The sequence below is a fragment of the Anguilla rostrata genome, chromosome 4 (genome assembly GCF_018555375.3).
Source record: "Anguilla rostrata isolate EN2019 chromosome 4, ASM1855537v3, whole genome shotgun sequence".
In the NCBI taxonomy this organism is placed as follows: Eukaryota; Metazoa; Chordata; class Actinopteri; order Anguilliformes; family Anguillidae; genus Anguilla; species Anguilla rostrata.
In genome coordinates, this window is record NC_057936.1 from 43440930 (window position 1) to 43457850 (window position 16921).

A 16921-nucleotide genomic window follows, 5' to 3' on the forward strand; every position below is an offset into this window, starting at 1 on the left:
AATACTAGCCTAGAATATTTGATTTGATTTAGACTAGTTTGATTTTAGTTTATTGAGAAACCACTTTATTTTGCTTTGATATATTTCTTTATTTTGATGCATGCATCCTAGCCGTTTTTTGTTTTGGTTATTTAATGTAAGCCATTGCACCACACACCTGCACACTCATACAACTCAAACAAACAATAACCTACTTTGTGGATTACTTCAGACATCCGACTATCAAGATCAACAAAAACGTCAGTAATACAAGGCAAAGGTTATGTCACATTGAAATGCGTAGAACTGTCCTGAAGGTGACTTCTGTGGCTTAACTGAATTTATATTTCTGAACAGAAAGCCACAACACACACCATTAACCCCCTCTGGTCAACTGGGCACCCACAGTCTGCCTGTACAAGCTGCATATGAAGTGTCCTCCCCAACTCAATGACTGTGAGTTTAACTGGTGGTGAAGAAAACATGCCATAAATAAAACAAATAAAACTGGTCTTATAACTGGGGAAAATTGGTGAATACTTTGAAACAGGGCTATTCAACTTCAACAGCAAGTGGGCCAAATAGGAAAATCACTGGGGGTTCGTGGGCCACACAGAATACTTTGTCAATTAATGGCTACAAATAACTCTTAACAGTATAATGTTAATAGATATATTACTACATGGAATAAACTAGTCACGCGCATCCCTTTTCTTTCACTTTAATAATATCATTATAATCAATTCCAGACAGCCTCCAGTCCATACAAAAAAGTAGGAAAGCTATGGTTACGGCTGGAAAAGTAAATAGATACTTGTCGAGAGAGACATTTTTAAGCTTGTTGTTAGCTTAGTAAGGCTGTCAAAAGTGCCATGAAATTGAGTTCGAATATTAGCTTTTGTAATTAGCGTTTGAATATATTCGAATATCATTTGTCTATAATTCACAAAAAATAAACTGCTTATTGTCGAGCGCAATATGCACGTGACGCTCCATCTAAACTGGCCTGCGTGGCCTTCGTTCAACAGATCTGGTCAGCTAACAATTTAGGCTAAATAAGGTACCCATGGCAGGCTATGTTTCCTTTCTTTTCTGAAGATTTTGATAAAATTGGATGATGAAAGAAGTTAAACAAACTAAACAGAGTAAGTAATTTATGTTGTTTTAGGCTACAGGTATTAGCCATTTGAATAGTTTTTGTGTTAAGAAATAAACAGGGATTTCCTATAAACAATCATTTCCCTATGATTAATAAATGCCGATTTGTGGCAAATTACACCATGAGAAAGTGCTTTATTCATTTGTGCATTAGGCTATAGAAACTGCAGGGGGCTTATTTATAAAATGAACTTGTGTGCATATGTAAAGTGAAGACCTGACGTAGAGCCACGACCGTTTCCGAGTCATGTTGAAATTTTATAAATTAGTATTTTGACGTGATTTTCTACGTACGCACCACACAGTTGATCTAAAATAGGCTGCGTTTTATAAATGAGGCCCCAGATGTAGTAACCTAGTATTAAAGTTCACCAATGTCCTCTATTCTACTGCTCGCTTGTGGAAAATAACACGTAGGCCAGTTTAGAGGGAGCGTCATGTGCATATTGCGCCCGACAATAAGCAGCTTATTTTTGTGAATTATAGGCAAATGATATTTGAATATATTCAAATGCTAACTAATTACAAAAGCTAATATTCTAACTCAATTTCATGGCACTTTTGACAGCCTTAATATAAACGCATTTGTGATGACTGGGTACCTTCCAAAATAGCTGTGCGTAATACCACACGTGTCGTTTGCGGCGTTGTCACCCTTTTTAGTACAGTCTGGCTTGATTTACAATTCATTTATTCAGTAGGTAGGGGGATAAGCTTTCTAAGGATGTATAACATGTCTAATTTTGCTTTTGGAATAGCGTTTTATAGGTCAGTGTAACCGAAATTTTTCTTATCGCATTCACTTACGCATTCATTCTGCGGTAGCAGTAAAAGACGCTGCACCTAACGAAACGTTGTCAATGATTTTTTGTAATTTCTTGGAAATGCTATTATTATTGAGGACTTCTGGGCATAGCTAAGCCATATGTTTGCTGATAGACCTATCTGACATTGTTTTCTGGAGCGAAACAGAAGCGGATTGTACTGCATCCAGATAAAATTTCATCATTGCTATGTAAGTATTACTGCTCAAAATATTTTGGTTATACACGTTTCATTATTTTTGAAATTGAGTGTCTTTAAATAGGTTAGTGGTATTATATAATGTAATGTTATAATGTAGTGTAATAGTTTTTGTGATGCATGCAACAGTGATGACAAGAGTGTTAGAACATTGCCAAAATGTGGTGGATGGTTGAAAATTGTTTTCATATCGTACCATCCCCATACAAGTATCCATACAAACATACGATAGTACAGAATATAGAAATACATTCAAGAGTTAATTATTACGCATTTAGGTACTGTAGGCCTACAGCATTGTGTAACAATATTTTTGCATTATTTTTTAATCTGATATCAATGTTTCATCTTAAGGGGCTCATTTATATGCATTACAACGGACAAAAAGCATTATATTCATTTTTGGAGAGATTTTGGATATGTTTCTGGACCCCTAGACATTTTAGACCACTGTACTGACAGAAAGCTTGTAATTACCACTTGAAAATGACGCAGCAGTGAGTTTCTTGAGTAAAAACAGTTGATTTATTGTGAAATACGTGAATTTAAAACAATGCATAATTTAGAGATTTTGGGTAGATTTGGAGATGCTGGGTACACTGCTTAGTTTTTGCTTCATATATCTTTAGTAGTTATACATATCTACCCTTAGATTTTATGAACTTTTGGTCAAGAGGTTTTTGATCCAGGACATGTATACTTTATCCTGCTGTATATATGCAATCTCTTGTTTATTACATAAAATAATTGAAACCTGTGACAGAACATCTGACAAGAGGTTAAAAGAAAATCCTGACAGAGTTTAAGAAACATGGGTTTGTGCGCCTCGAAACAATCAGAATGTAGCTCTCCAGTCTTTGAAGGACCAGCAAAAATGAAGTATGATAAATTTGGACCAGGGGCTGTAAAACAATTACACTTGTGGTCGCAATTGGGATTTCCAGAAGAAGGTGAATTTAAAAATCTGAATTAAAAACACAAGATAATAAGACTAAAGGCAGACAAGGAAATAAGCATTGGGTGCCTGATTGGAAGGGTATTCAGAATGGCCATTAGAAGGACAGCGTAGGTTGCAGAAGGCAGAAAAAAAGAAAGTAGAGAATGAGACATCACCTGGAACACAATTTCCGCCACCATTAAATCCCACAGCACCCACATCACAAAGACCTACCACACCATTATACACACAATTAACCATGCACAAAGTAGATACAGATTTAGATCCTGCCTGTCAAATGACCCGACTGCCACCTCCCTATGACCGAGCCACTGCTGTACAACTATCTGCCAGAGGGCAACCAGCTGGAGCAGCCATGACATCTGCAGAACAATTAACTCGCCAAAGTCGGCACAAGGGACCACCCGATGCCACACCAAAGCCCCAGGGTCCCGTCCAAATGGACTGGGGAAAAGCCAGAGGAGTGCAGCAGGGGCCCACTGAATCTGTTGTAGACTTTCTTGGCAGGCTCACCGAGTGTTTCAACGGCCACAGCAGTCTCACACCTCCAGCGCCAGGGAACAACAATCAAACACCCTGGGAGACGCAGCTGACTGCCTATTTCATCAATGGACTCTGGAAGGAGGTAAAGGACATGGTTGTCCGAACCTGTATTGGCTACCAGACCCAGCGCCTCAAAGAAGTCAAGCGACATGCTGTCCATGCTGAAAGAACAACCGTAGATAAGCAAAAGAAGCAGGAGAAGCAGAGTGCCACGGTACAAGCCCAGCTCCAACTCACCCAGAGGGCGCAGCCAGAACTACGGCCGAGGATGCGGCAGAGGCCGTGGCCGGGGCTGTCCAGAAGGGCCTCAGGACAGATAGACCTGGGACACTGCTCCACCAGCCAATGTAGCCGTGAACAATCCAGGGGGATGGAGAAACAATAATCAATGACGGTGTGAGGAGACGGTGGAGGGACAAGGACTGGCAGACCAATCATACACAGATGACACTCAGGAGACACGTGAGCTAAAATATGATTCTGATTTAATGTTATCATATACCCCACCTAGTATGTCACTAACCATAGAAATAGAAGTTCAGGGTAAAATGTTGCAATTTATAGTAGATTCAGGAGCTGTATGTTCAGTGATCACTAAAAGTGAAGTGAAGCCTAAAATGAGTGGCAGAACCATTGTAATATGATGCTGGGGGAGGGAAAACTAGAGAGAGGTTTACTACCCCGCTTGTAGTTGGAATAGATGATGAAGGTGTAATGGAGTTAAAGCATTTGTTTTTGTCCTCTGATTGTTGTCCTGTATATTTATTAGGGAGCGACCTAATGTTTGGATTAGGAATTCAAATTGACTGCACTAACAAAGGGTTGTGTGTGACCAAAGCTGAACATTATACCCTACACAAATCACCAGAAAACCAATTGTTCATTTACATGTGGATGTTGTCAGGAAAGGCTCAGATGAAAGATTTGGTTGCAACACCTAATCGCTTGTGGTGTGGTAGCGGTGATGTGATGTCTGAGAAAGAGTTGCATGTCACTGCTTGTGTAAGCTAGAGATAGAGATGAGGACTGGGAAAGGAGAAGGTTCTTTGAACACTCAGGGAGTGATCAGATAAAATGGAAAACATTGTATGTAGGGAAAGAATTCTGTGCAGTGCCTGTACAAATGACCCCGACAATCTGAGATTGGGTAACTATATCTGATGGAAACCAATTTTCGCCATCCCTGGGTGTCATGGCATATCCTTATTCCCTCGAACAACGAGGGATAGAGGAATGTACAGAACCTGTCAGAACAGCGTTCAGCTTACGTCGGCCTATCGGCAGCAGACGAATGGCTCGCCTCAGTACCTGCCCATTTATGGGCAACATCCAAATATGATGTCGGGCTCATGAAGGGGGCTACTCTATTAGTGGTTACCCCGAAATCTTTATACAGGCCTTGTAAAAATCAATACCCATTGCATCCAGAAGCTGTACAAAACATTGTCCAGGCCTTTAAATCTCTATTAGAAAAAGGTATTGTCATATCTTGCCCTGAATCGTTGTGTAATACACCAATCTTACCAGAAAAGAAAGCAAATGGCACCTGGCGATTCGATAAGATTTATGCGCAGTTAATTACGCCATGCATCATAGAGCACCGGTAGTGCCGAACCCTGTTACTATTCTCTCTCAGGTCCCGGAAAATTCAATTTACTTTGCAGTGATCAACCTAGCAAATGCATTCTTTAGTATACCGGTTGAAAAAGAATCCCAACACTGGTTTGCCTTCACTTATGAAGGAAAGAGATACACGTGGTCTCGCATGCCCCAGGGCTACGCAGAATCCCCTGCTGTGTTTTCTGCCGCCCTCAAAGAAAACTTAGATGGATTTGAATTCCCTGGTGAAGGTGTCTTAGTGCAGTATGTAGATGACCTGATGGTGTGCTCCTCCAATGCCGAAACATGCCTCACAGATTCCATTGCCCTCCTGAAATATTTAGCTGAACAAGAACACAAATTCAGTTTACATAAGCTACAGCTAGTCCAACCAGAAGTTAAATATTTGGGTCACACTATCTCACACCAGGGTCAAACATTAGGAACAGAACGCGTTGAGGCAATTAAAAAAATTCCAACAGCTGTCACTAAGAAACAGGTAATGTCCTTTTTAGGCATGACAGGCTACTGTAGACAGTGGATACCCAACTATGCCGAACTCGCTGTCAAAAGTGCCATGAAATTGAGTTTGAATATTAGCTTTTGTAATTAGTTAGCGTTCGAATATATTCGAATATCATTTGCCTATAATTCACAAAAATAAGATGCTTATTCTCGGGCGCAGTTTACACATGACGCTCTCTCTAAACTGGCCAGCGCGTTATTTTTCACAAGCGGGCAGTAGAATAGAGGACATCGGTGAACTTTCATACTAGGTTACTACATCTGGGGCCTCATTTATAAAACATATTTTATATCAACTGTGTGGTATGTACGTAGAAAATCACGTCAAAGTAGTGATTTATAAAATTTCAACATGACTCGATTTGAGCGTGGAAACGGTTGTGGCTTTACGTCAGGTCTTCACTTGACGTATGCATGCAAGCTAATTTTATAAATGAGCCCCCTGCTGTTTCTATAGCCTAATGCACAAATAATGAATAAAGCACTTTCTTGAGGATGGTGAACCCTATGACTTTGTGGCGGCTGTTGAACAAATTCTGACACCAAGACCTGATCTACAGGCACAACCCCGATCTGATCTTGTTCGTGGATGGATCAGCTAAGAGGGACCCTGATACAGGTTGGCTATGCAATAATAACACAGCACACAAGCTTAGAATCAGCCAAGTATGCCAGGCCATCTCTCAGCCCAGGCAGCTGAGCTGTTTGCACTTACCCTGCTTGACCCCCACCAGTCTGGCTTCAGGCCTGGCCACTCGACAGAGACTGCACTCCTCTCGGTCAGTGAGTTACTCCATGCCGCACGAGCAGCCTCCCTCTCCTCTGTCCTGATTCTTCTAGACCTCTACGCTGCATTCGACACTGTGGAGCACTCCATCCTCCTGTCCTCCCTGGCAGCAACAGGGATCTGCGGCACAGTCCTTGACTGGATTGAGTCTTACCTCTCCGATCATTCCTTCCAGATTGCCTGGGCGGGTAAGGTATCACCACCCCGTCCCCTCGCCACCGGAGTTCCCCAGGGCTCAGTCCTCGGTCCCATTCTCTTCTCCTTATATACCAGATCCCTTGGCCCTGTAATCTCTGCCCATGGCTTGTCCTATCACTGCTATGCCGACGACATACAACTCTTTCTCTCCTTCTCCCCATCGGACACACAGGTCCCTGCCCGCATCTCCGCTTGCCTGAGGGACATCCAGAGCTGGATGGACAATCACCACCTGAAGCTCAACCCGGGAAAGACTGAGCTAATCTTTATTCCTGCTCTAAACTCTCCCCTCCTCGATTTTTCCATTTCCCTAGGGGACACCTTAGTGACATCATCACCCTGTGCCAAGAATCTCGGAGTGGTGATGGACAACAGGTTGTCCCTCTCCAAGAACATCGCAGCAGTAAGCCGGGCATGCAGATTTTTCCTGTATAACATCCGGAGAATCCGCCCCTTTCTCACCACCTACTCAACCCAGCTCCTGGTCCAAGCAACGGTACTGTCCCGCCTGGACTACTGCAACGCTCTTCTGGCTGGACTACCGGCATCTGCCATCAGACCCCTGCAACTAATTCAGAATGCTGCAGCTCGTCTGGTCTTCAACCTCCCCAGACACTCCCACGTCACTCCCCTGCTCACTACCCTCCACTGGCTGCCTGTTATAGCTCGCATCAAATTTAAAACATTGGTCCTAGCATACCAGGCAGTCAAGGGATCAGCCCCACCATACCTCCACAAGATATTCAAACCCTACATGCCAGCCGGACCCCTCCGGACCCCTGCTACCTCAGGACGCCTGGCACCTCCCCCTCTTCGCACCTGCAACTTCCTGAACACGTCTCCTGTCTGTTCTGGCCCCACAATGGTGGAATGACCTCCCCGGGGAGGTCAGAACAGCTGAGACACTGACCCACTTCAAGCGACGACTGAAGATTCACCTCTTCAGGCTGCACCTCTCCCCATCCCTCCCTACCTCCCTGTAAATGACTGTAAGCTTAGGGTTGTAACCAGGTAGCTGTTTTGTAGGTGACTTAGTTAATGCACCTGTCTTAACTACTGCTTGTGTTTTTGCATAGACTGTATTGTTGCTGTTCTTGTTTGTGTTAGTGTTAAACAGTTTAACCTTCAGGGTCCAAGCTGAACTATGCGGTTGTTCCCTGCACTTGGACCGGTACTTCTCTCTAGGGTTTCCGTCATACTTGTTCCTGGTTATGGTTATACACTTTGTTGTACGTCGCTCTGGATAAGAGCGTCTGCCAAATGCCTGTAATGTAATGTAATGTACCCATGCATGCATCTTAGCAAAAGACCGCAGTTACCATTCATACTGACAGCAGTTATGCATTTGGAGTGGTGCATGATTTTGGAGCCCTATTGAAAAACAGAGGCTTTCTTACATGAACTGGGAAATCTATTTCCCACGCATCACTAGTCAACAACTTATTAGAAGCCATTCTGCTACCAAAACAAATTGCTGTATGCAAGTGCGCCTCTCATACATCTAAGGATGATCCTGTCACTCAAGGTAACAACCATGCAGACGCAGCTGCTAAAACCGCTGCGAACAGTCTCGCTGCCCCAATTTTGCAAATGACATTGCTAGAAGAGGAAGCTGAACTGCCACATACGCCTTTCACCTCCCTTATAGAATGTCAAGCGCAAGCGACACCTGCTGAAAAGCGTGCGTGGGCGAAAACAGGAACTAAGACTTCTGACATTTGATACGAGCCTTGTGGTAAGCCCTGTCTACTGAAAATGTTCTTTCCTTATTTTGCAAAGTTGACACATGGAAAGGATCATGTGTCTAAAGGGGGGATGGTAGAAACAATACAGCAGCACTGGGCAACACAAGGCTTCTCAAATTACCTCAAATTGTTTTTGGAAAAATGTGTTATTTGTGCAACCCACAATGTTGGTAGGGGCCAACCAGTCACCCGGTCCAGTCATCCTACTCCTACTGAACCATTTGAACAATTAGTGATGGATTTCATATAAAATATTGTCTTGTAATTGTTGAAATGTTCCCTAAATGGATTGAAGTTTTCCCCACAGCAAAAGCACACGCATCAGTAGTAGCAAAGGCCCTGATCTCAGAAATACTGCCTAGATGGGGAATCCCGAGGAAAATTTCAACAAACCACTAATTGCACTCTCTAACCAAAGTAATGACCGAAACAGGACTGGGTTGAGTGAAAGCCCTGCCCCTTGTGTTGTTGGAAATGAGGGGATGCCCTCATGGTGCCACTAACCTTTCTCCCTTTGAAATTTTAACAGGGAAACCAATGAAAACGGGAGTGTCTGTGCCCAGACCCCTTGACCTAGGGGCAGCTAACTAAATCTCTCCAGTATATTCATGCACAGTAACTACCAAAACCGACAAAGGGACAATTACACGACCTCAGGCCAGGCGACTGGGTGGTGATCAAGGACTTCCGACGCAAGCACTGGCACCAACCCCGGTGGCGAGGACCATTCCAGGTACTACTCACTTCCAAAACAGCAGTGAAGGTCGAGAGTCGCACAACCTGGGTGCACGCCAGCCACTGTAAATGAGCACCACCAGTGCTGGAGGAGGACTGAAGTCCAACGAGACAAGTGCTAATAACCTCTGTCTCCAACGATGCCCACCCAAATTTGGCACCCCTTGTGCCTAGGATGTGGCCTGAGAGGGGGGATCTGCTGCCTCATCCTCATCTCTGCTGTCATCATTCTCCCTATCATCTGGCTGAGCAACGACGATCGGATGAACAGAAACAACAACAACACAGTCCAACGGCAGGACTTAAACAATAGCCGCCCCAAAAGAGAGTTACCTCAAACTGCCTCAGAGTGGCTGGAAGAGGCTGAATATAACTCCCTTGAAAGTAACCTGTGGTATCGGTTTATGAATCATTCAGTAAGATCAATTAAGAAACCCAATGAGTCATGTTATGTATGCTCCTTGATCCCTCGGCCCACCAATTCCCCTACATTTATGATTCCCAAGCCCATTAATTATACCACCTCAATGTGTTTAGGGTATGTCCTTGGGACGAAAGTATTCAAAACTGATTCAGGTATGGAATATGTAGCATCAACAAAGGTTGCATCAGCAGGAAATACTGCCAAAGAGCAAAATGCCCTGTTCCAACTGATTTCAAAGTGTCTGGTAGATAATCATGGTAGGGAGCAGGATTTTCTCATAATCCCGCATCCAACAAAAATGGCTGTCCAAGTGCGGCCGGAAACTCATTTTCCACTCTGCTTCTCAATCCAGGGGAATGCTCGAATGAAAGTTCCTGTGGGCAGCATAGGGAATTACAGTGTCACTTCTCCCCAGAGCAAACATGCAATGGAGAAAGCATGTTTTAAGAGCTGCTGGAAAAGTATCACGCACTTATACTGCTGATGCAGTTTTTCTTGTTTGCTGCTGCTACAGCTACCTGCTTTTAAATAGTATTTTAGTATTTTATATAATCCTTATTTTTTTACCTACTTTTTAATCTGCTTCTTCACCTGCTACTGTAAAACCTTCCGTGGACTTATCCATCGACTTTCAGATGCTTTTAACAGACCTAAACTCTGAGTTATCAAGGACTAAAGCTCACTCTCCTCCTCCGCCTGCCTCAGTAGCGGAGCCCTCGCTGCGCCCACTTCCTCCCTATTCCCTGGTAATTGGTGACTCCATTATCAGAAACGTAAAGAGCAAGTCGGCGGTGACTCTGTTTTCCCGGTGCTAAGGTCAGAGATCTCTTTGATCGAATTTCCTAGCTTGCTGGTTAAACACCCCCTCACCCGTAATATAATTGTGCATATTGGTTGTAATGATGTCTCTGCTGAAAAATCTGAAATTTTAAAATGCAATTTTACCAGCCTCTTTAACTCACTCAAAGATTGCGGAAAGCGTGTGTGTAACTGCTCCAAAATGCTTTTCTTCTGATGCAGAATAAACCACGCTCCAATACTGATGTTTGACAAGCGTTTATTGTCTTCTCTTTAACTCAAGCAAACACTGTGAAAAACTGGAATGACATAAAAATATTCTATTTTTAGAAACACAAAGCACAAGTAAATTATATACACAAACCGAGTCTCTGTTAGCTAGCAGTCATTTCGTTTTCATGTTCTTTAAATGTTCACGAAGGTTCTCGTAGCAATATGGCCTACTCGGAACAATTTACAAATGAAATGTCCGTACAAAACGACCGTTGTAATACGATAATGAATTGCACAAATAAAGTTGAATAACAAAACAATCACATACTGTGTGCACCTTCTGACCAGAAATGTAGGAGTTGTTACAATATTGCGATTTAACATTGATGTTAATGGCTCTTTTCTGTATAAGTCTCCCGGTGGTTCTGAATGCATGTGCATCTCAGATCTGATAATGAAGTCACATGACTACAGTATCTGTCCATTCAATGTAACGCAATTATTTGAACAGTAGATGTCACTATAATAATGTCTTTTCTAACAAACATTTCACACTGAAAAGAAATTACATATATTCAAAGTAAGAAATGTAATAAAACATTTTCCTGCGACAGCTACAGTGTGTTAATTTCTGGTCCTATCCCTCCCCTTAGGAGTAGTGTAAATTGTTTTAGCAGGATATTAGCCCTCCACACTTGGTTACTGTCCACCTGTTCATTGTACAGTGATAATTTGGTTTTTATCGATAACTTCAACCTTTTTTGGAACCGCTCGTCCTTTTACAGATTTGATGGCATTCACCCGAGTGCACTGGGTGCTCGATTCTTAGCAAACAACAAATTTTATTCCGTTAATAATGCCCCTCGCGTTTGACTAGCCTCCTCCACCAATACTATACCTGTTATAATTAATAATAAACCAAACAAATACTATAATGCAGTACGCAAAATATATTTTACAAAACCTACTAGCCTTTCAATATCAAACTTAGTGCAAATCAGCTTGAAGAAGCTTAATTCTGCACCTTCCATGTCCTCCTCAGATGATTTGAAGTTTGCATTATTGAACATTAGATCGCTCTCTAGTAAGAGTTTTTACATTAATGATTTTATTTCTCAATACGGTCTACATTTTTTATTTCATACTGAATGTTGGCTGCCGTCCACTGCCTCAGCGACACTAATTGAGGCTTTTCCTCCAGACTATAGCTTCTTATTTTCTGCTAGACAAGGCAAGAAAGGGGGTGGAATAGCAACCATCTTTTAGCAACCAACTTGTTCACCTGCACTGAATGTACTTTTGGAGACTTCTCAACATTTGAATATTTAGCCATGGTTATTAGAACTCAACAACACATTCTTGCATTAACCATTTATAGACCCCCAAAGCACAATCCTAATTTTCTATCTGAGTTTTCTGAATTATTGTCGATTGCTCTTGTCAAATATGATAGAATAATTTTACTGGGTGATTTTAACTTGCATGTAAATGACTGTTCAGATTCTAGAGCAGTGGAATTTATGGATCTTGTTACTAGTCTAAACTTTACTCAACATGTGAAGAATGCCTCTCACAACCGTGGAAATACACTACACCTAATTTTTACAAAGGGTATTGATGCTGATGTTTCATCTATTTTACTGGTTCCAGTTTCTGTCACTCCTGTATCTTTTTCAATGTATCTCTCTGTACTCCAAGTCAGGGTTCTGAGCCTGATACATATACTTATCGGCATACTGACAGCAATGCTAGGTCCATACTGGCTGAGTGTTTACCTGATGCACTTGACTCCTGTAGTGCAAATTCTGATTCCCTTAATAATCAGCGCCATGGTTTTCAGAGGACACCCGTGCACTCAAAAAGATTTGTAGAAAACTTGAGCGCAGATGGCGTATGACAAAACAAGAGATTTCTCACCTTGCCTGGGTCGAGAGTTTCAAGAAGTATAAACGTGCACTCTCAGCTGCTAGGACAGCATATTTCTCTAACTTGATTAACATTAATAAAAATAATACACAGTTTCTGTTTGATACTGTTATTAAACTCACACAGAATGCCCCTCTAAATAGCTCTTCATTCAATGCTGATGATTTTCTGAAATTCTTAAAAAATAAGATTTATTCAATCAGAGATAAAATCAATGGTCCACACTCAGAATGGTGGCTATGACCGATCCATTATTTTGATGAATGCAGACACTGAGACTCAAACCAACTGCACTCTTTCATAGTTTCTAATAATTTCCCCTGAAGCCTTTACCAGCTTGGTAACTACTTCCAAATCTACAACCTGCATATTAGCCCCTATACCATCTAATCTTTTTAAGGAAGTGTTTCCTGTTTTAAATAGTCATATTCTTAATGTTGTCTATAAGTCGTTTCCATGGGCTCTGTGCCCTCAGCTTTTAAAACTGCCATTATTAAACCACTACTTAAAAAACTATCATGGATCCGCAAATTCTGAACAATTATAGACCAATTCTTCCATTTATGTCGAAATTACTTGAAAGGGCTGTTGCTGATCAACTTACTGCCTACCAACAATAATCTTTCTGATAAATTTCTGGCTTTCGGTCCCGCCATTCCAATGAAACCACCTTGACCAGAGTAATCAATGATCTACTGCTTACTGTTGATTCTGAATTAACATCATTGTTGCTACTTCTTCACCTGAGTGCAGCTTTTGACACTGTTGACCATAGCATACTTCTCAGCCGCCCGGAGAAGTATATTGGCCTCCAGGGGACGGTGCTTTCTTGGTTTCATTCTTATGTATAAAATAGAACTCAACGTGTAATTTACAATAATACAATAATACTTGCCACGAGGATGGTCTGGGATATGTGCCCCGGTGACCCTAGCCCAATCGCTCTTAGTGGTACTAGCTGACCTCTCTCTCTCTATTTTCTGGTATTTCTAGTTTAGTTGTTCAATGTTTTGCTGTATGTCTTCTGTTGTGTAATTTAGAAGTAGTGTGCCTGCATTCAATAAAAAAATGTATGTTTTCAGTTCATTAATATAATTGACTGCTTCTTATTGAATTCAATTATTTAATCTGAAAACCTGATATAGCTTGTTTTGACTTGTTGGTTGATTCCACCAGTTTTCTGTAGACTGACCTATCAAAGAATTTGGCAATTTAATTGATAATTCAAATTTTAAACATAATTATTAAATTAAATCTAATAAAATATATTTTACATGTAGGTTAAGTGAGGGGTTTTCTGGATTCAGAAAAATAAACATATTTTTAATCAATCCTTGCTTGTCCAACAGTGCTTTTTCCACTCCCTCTCCCTAACTCATCACCCTCCTGGCTACTCCCCCCAGTGGTGCGGGAGCAGGCAATTCATGAGAAGGAACAGCAGGAGCAGCAGCAGAATTTGCGCAGGCTTCAGGAGTGCTGTTGCAGGATACAGGAGCAGAGGCAGAGGGCTGTTGCTGTGGAGGAGAACAGGAGACCACTAGAGTAAGAGGAAAAGCTCAGAGGTCACTGTGCTCTCATCCTGTACCCCGACACTCCTGCATAGGGTCCTCTCTCCTGCACACTCACACACACACACCTTACAGTCCTTCTCCCCATACCCATTCACCCCTACTGCTCTAACCTAAGCAACCCGTACATGGCCAAATGGCCTTACGTTAGTCAGTTTAATAAACTGCCTTTAGCTACTTCTAGTTTCCTAGCTCATGCTACTAGTGGTCCAGTGAGACAGCACATGCATGGTCAATTTATAGCATGTAAATTCATTTCAGCCACCACAACAGATATATGTTTCAGGGCCAGATTGGTGGTGAAGGTGTATATTCAATTGTATTGATAGTGATCAATAGGTTACTACAGAGCTAGTCCTTCACCAGTCTGTCTTGGATCACTCAACCATTGAGGTGTTCCTTCTGCCAGAGCTGCTTTTCTGCAGTTGCCAGTTACTCAGACAATGGGCTGAACCACTGTATGAATGAAGGGCAGGGGAAAGAGGGACCTGCTGTTGCTGTTCCCTCCCTTTCCCCCTTCTCCGTCTCTGACCTCAGTGATTAGTCTCTTCAGGGAATAGTGCTGGTGACATCACTGTGGAATTAAGTGCTTTAGTCTGCCAGATGATCAACCAGTAAACATCCCCTGCTGGTTTGTTTCTGGTTACTGTTCTTGCCTTTCCCCTTTATGCCTTTGCATGGCACGGTGGTGCAGTGGTGAGCACTGTTGATTCAGAAGTTCTGGGAGGTTTCAGGTTTGAGTCCCGGCCAGCCCAGGCTCACCAGTTTCATCCCACAGTCCAAAGAAATGTAGCTTAGGGACTACAGATGTCAGGTTGTCATCATAAATGAGAATTTGTTCTTAACTGAATAAAGTATTCCCCACAGTTTGTCTATGCTCTACTGCATTGTACTGAGCTGTGCTAATCTGAGCTGAATCATTCAGTTTGACTGGGAAGAGCTGGTTTGTTTCACCATTATTGTGCCCCAGAATGATGTCATAACAATGTTGCAATAACATCTGCTGTTAAAGCTGTCAGCTGTGAGTTTTGTATAGATTTTGAACCCATTTTGAATACATGGAACCCGTCTGACCATCAGTCATGATACATAGTTGATTTGGTTTCTCTTCACATAAGGCTGAATGTGCCAGCACATTCAATATTTCAACCATTTTAGATTTATTGAAAAACACAAAAAATAAATGTTCAATTGACATATGGTTTCCTGCATCACAAAATTATACCAGTCTCATAACATTATACAAGAAGTTGCTAAATCAAAAGATAGCTGAATGGTGACCAAAATAGATGTGTTCTTTCGAATGACTAACTAAATACAACTTTAACTAAAGGGGTTTAAAAGTGATCTCAATTTCAGACACTAGGGGGTTCTGACTTTTATGAGGAGGGGAAATCATCAAGATCATCAAGAGGTGGATGGGAGATTAACAAGAGAGAAAGAGACAGGGACAGAAGTAAAAGAGGGATAGAGCAGGAAGGAGGTTGGTTTTTGCTGCAAAATACAAAATTAACATAATTCCTTATTAGGATAAAAATGTGATGATCTCATTTGTCTTACACACTGCAAAACACACACACTCACATGTACACTCTACATATTCAAACACTCATTCTTGCACATTTAAAAATGCATGCAACCATACACATGCACGCAAATGTGCAAGAATGAGGGAAGTGCGCATAAGTGGGTTCTCAGGAAAGGCAATGCAGGCGAGGGTTAAGTGCCACAGACACAAAGCTGCATTACGCATCAGTAAAGCAACCTGTTCCTTTCCTTAGCTTCTCTGAGTCTGTGTGCATTTGTGTGAGTGTGTATATGTGTGGCAGTGGGAGGAGGGAGAGCGGGGTGGAGTTACTCGCTGCTGTGCTCTCTGTCTGCACTTTGAGAAAGACACCTGCGCTGGAAGGACAGAGAGAGAGAGAAAAAGAGAGACAGACAGAGAAGAGATACCAACACAGAAAGAGACACCGATGCCATCACCCCTTTCTTTGAAGGTGAAAAAGAAAAAAACTGTGTGAGACAGAAAGGCAAATCCTCTGCCTTTCCCTGAGGGAGACCTCAAGTGAGCCAAAGGAGAGGGTGGTGGCCATGGAGCAGCCAGCCTCTGGCCCACGTCGCCGTAGCGATGGCTCGGTGAGAGAATGTCTATTCTTCCCGGTGCTGGAACGAAACGAGCAGGAACGGCTGGAGGCCTTGATGAAGAGATCCATGGAGCGCAGCCTGCAGCTGGATCACCAACCAAAACGGTGGACATGGGGGGGCCCCACCCTATCTGCTGGCCAGGAAGGTGAGTCAGAGGACTGGGGATACTAGAGAGGGAATGCTGGAGAGGGAGGAAGAAGAAAGAATGAAGAAAGATGAAATGGGGTGGGGAGGCTGCAATGCAGGGAAACTCTCAGATTAAAAAAATTGAATTTTCAGAGAGGCATAAATTAACAGGCCCCTTTTTGGCAGTGAAATGAGTAGCACGGTTCGGGTGGCTCTATTCTGGACAGCAGTAGCAGCATATGGGCTGCTCCCTTTGTGACAACCGTATAATAGCAGGACAATAGCAGGACACTCCTTTTGTGGCAGCATCTTTGGAGCTATTTCGACAGGTCCCTATTTATCAGCGTTGTTGGAATCAGGATTAGGGCATGTCCTTTTTTGGCAGCAAGTAGGGTTATTTTGAGATATTGTCTCAGCAGTCTCTGCAGAGTCTATTTTATATGTATCGACTATAATATTCCGGACCCTCAA

At 42.4% G+C, this 16921-nt stretch overlaps 1 protein-coding gene and 1 long non-coding RNA gene across 5 annotated transcripts in view; both read left to right on the forward strand.

Moving 5' to 3' along the window:
* Positions 1-16921, forward strand: part of LOC135254139 (uncharacterized) — a 159722-nt gene that overhangs the window by 22845 nt on the left and 119956 nt on the right. The gene's annotated exons all lie outside the window — the stretch shown is intronic.
* Positions 15905-16921, forward strand: part of LOC135254129 (MAP7 domain-containing protein 2-like) — a 108205-nt gene continuing 107188 nt past the window's right edge. For 2 of the 4 annotated variants that reach the window (XM_064334106.1, XM_064334107.1), the window contains exon 1: positions 15908-16469. In XM_064334106.1, the coding sequence (XP_064190176.1) occupies positions 16271-16469 (199 nt within the window). In that variant the 5' untranslated portion in view covers positions 15908-16270. Of the gene's footprint in view, positions 16470-16921 lie in introns of all 4 variants that reach the window. The other 2 variants (XM_064334108.1, XM_064334109.1) reach the window with 2 other exon arrangements.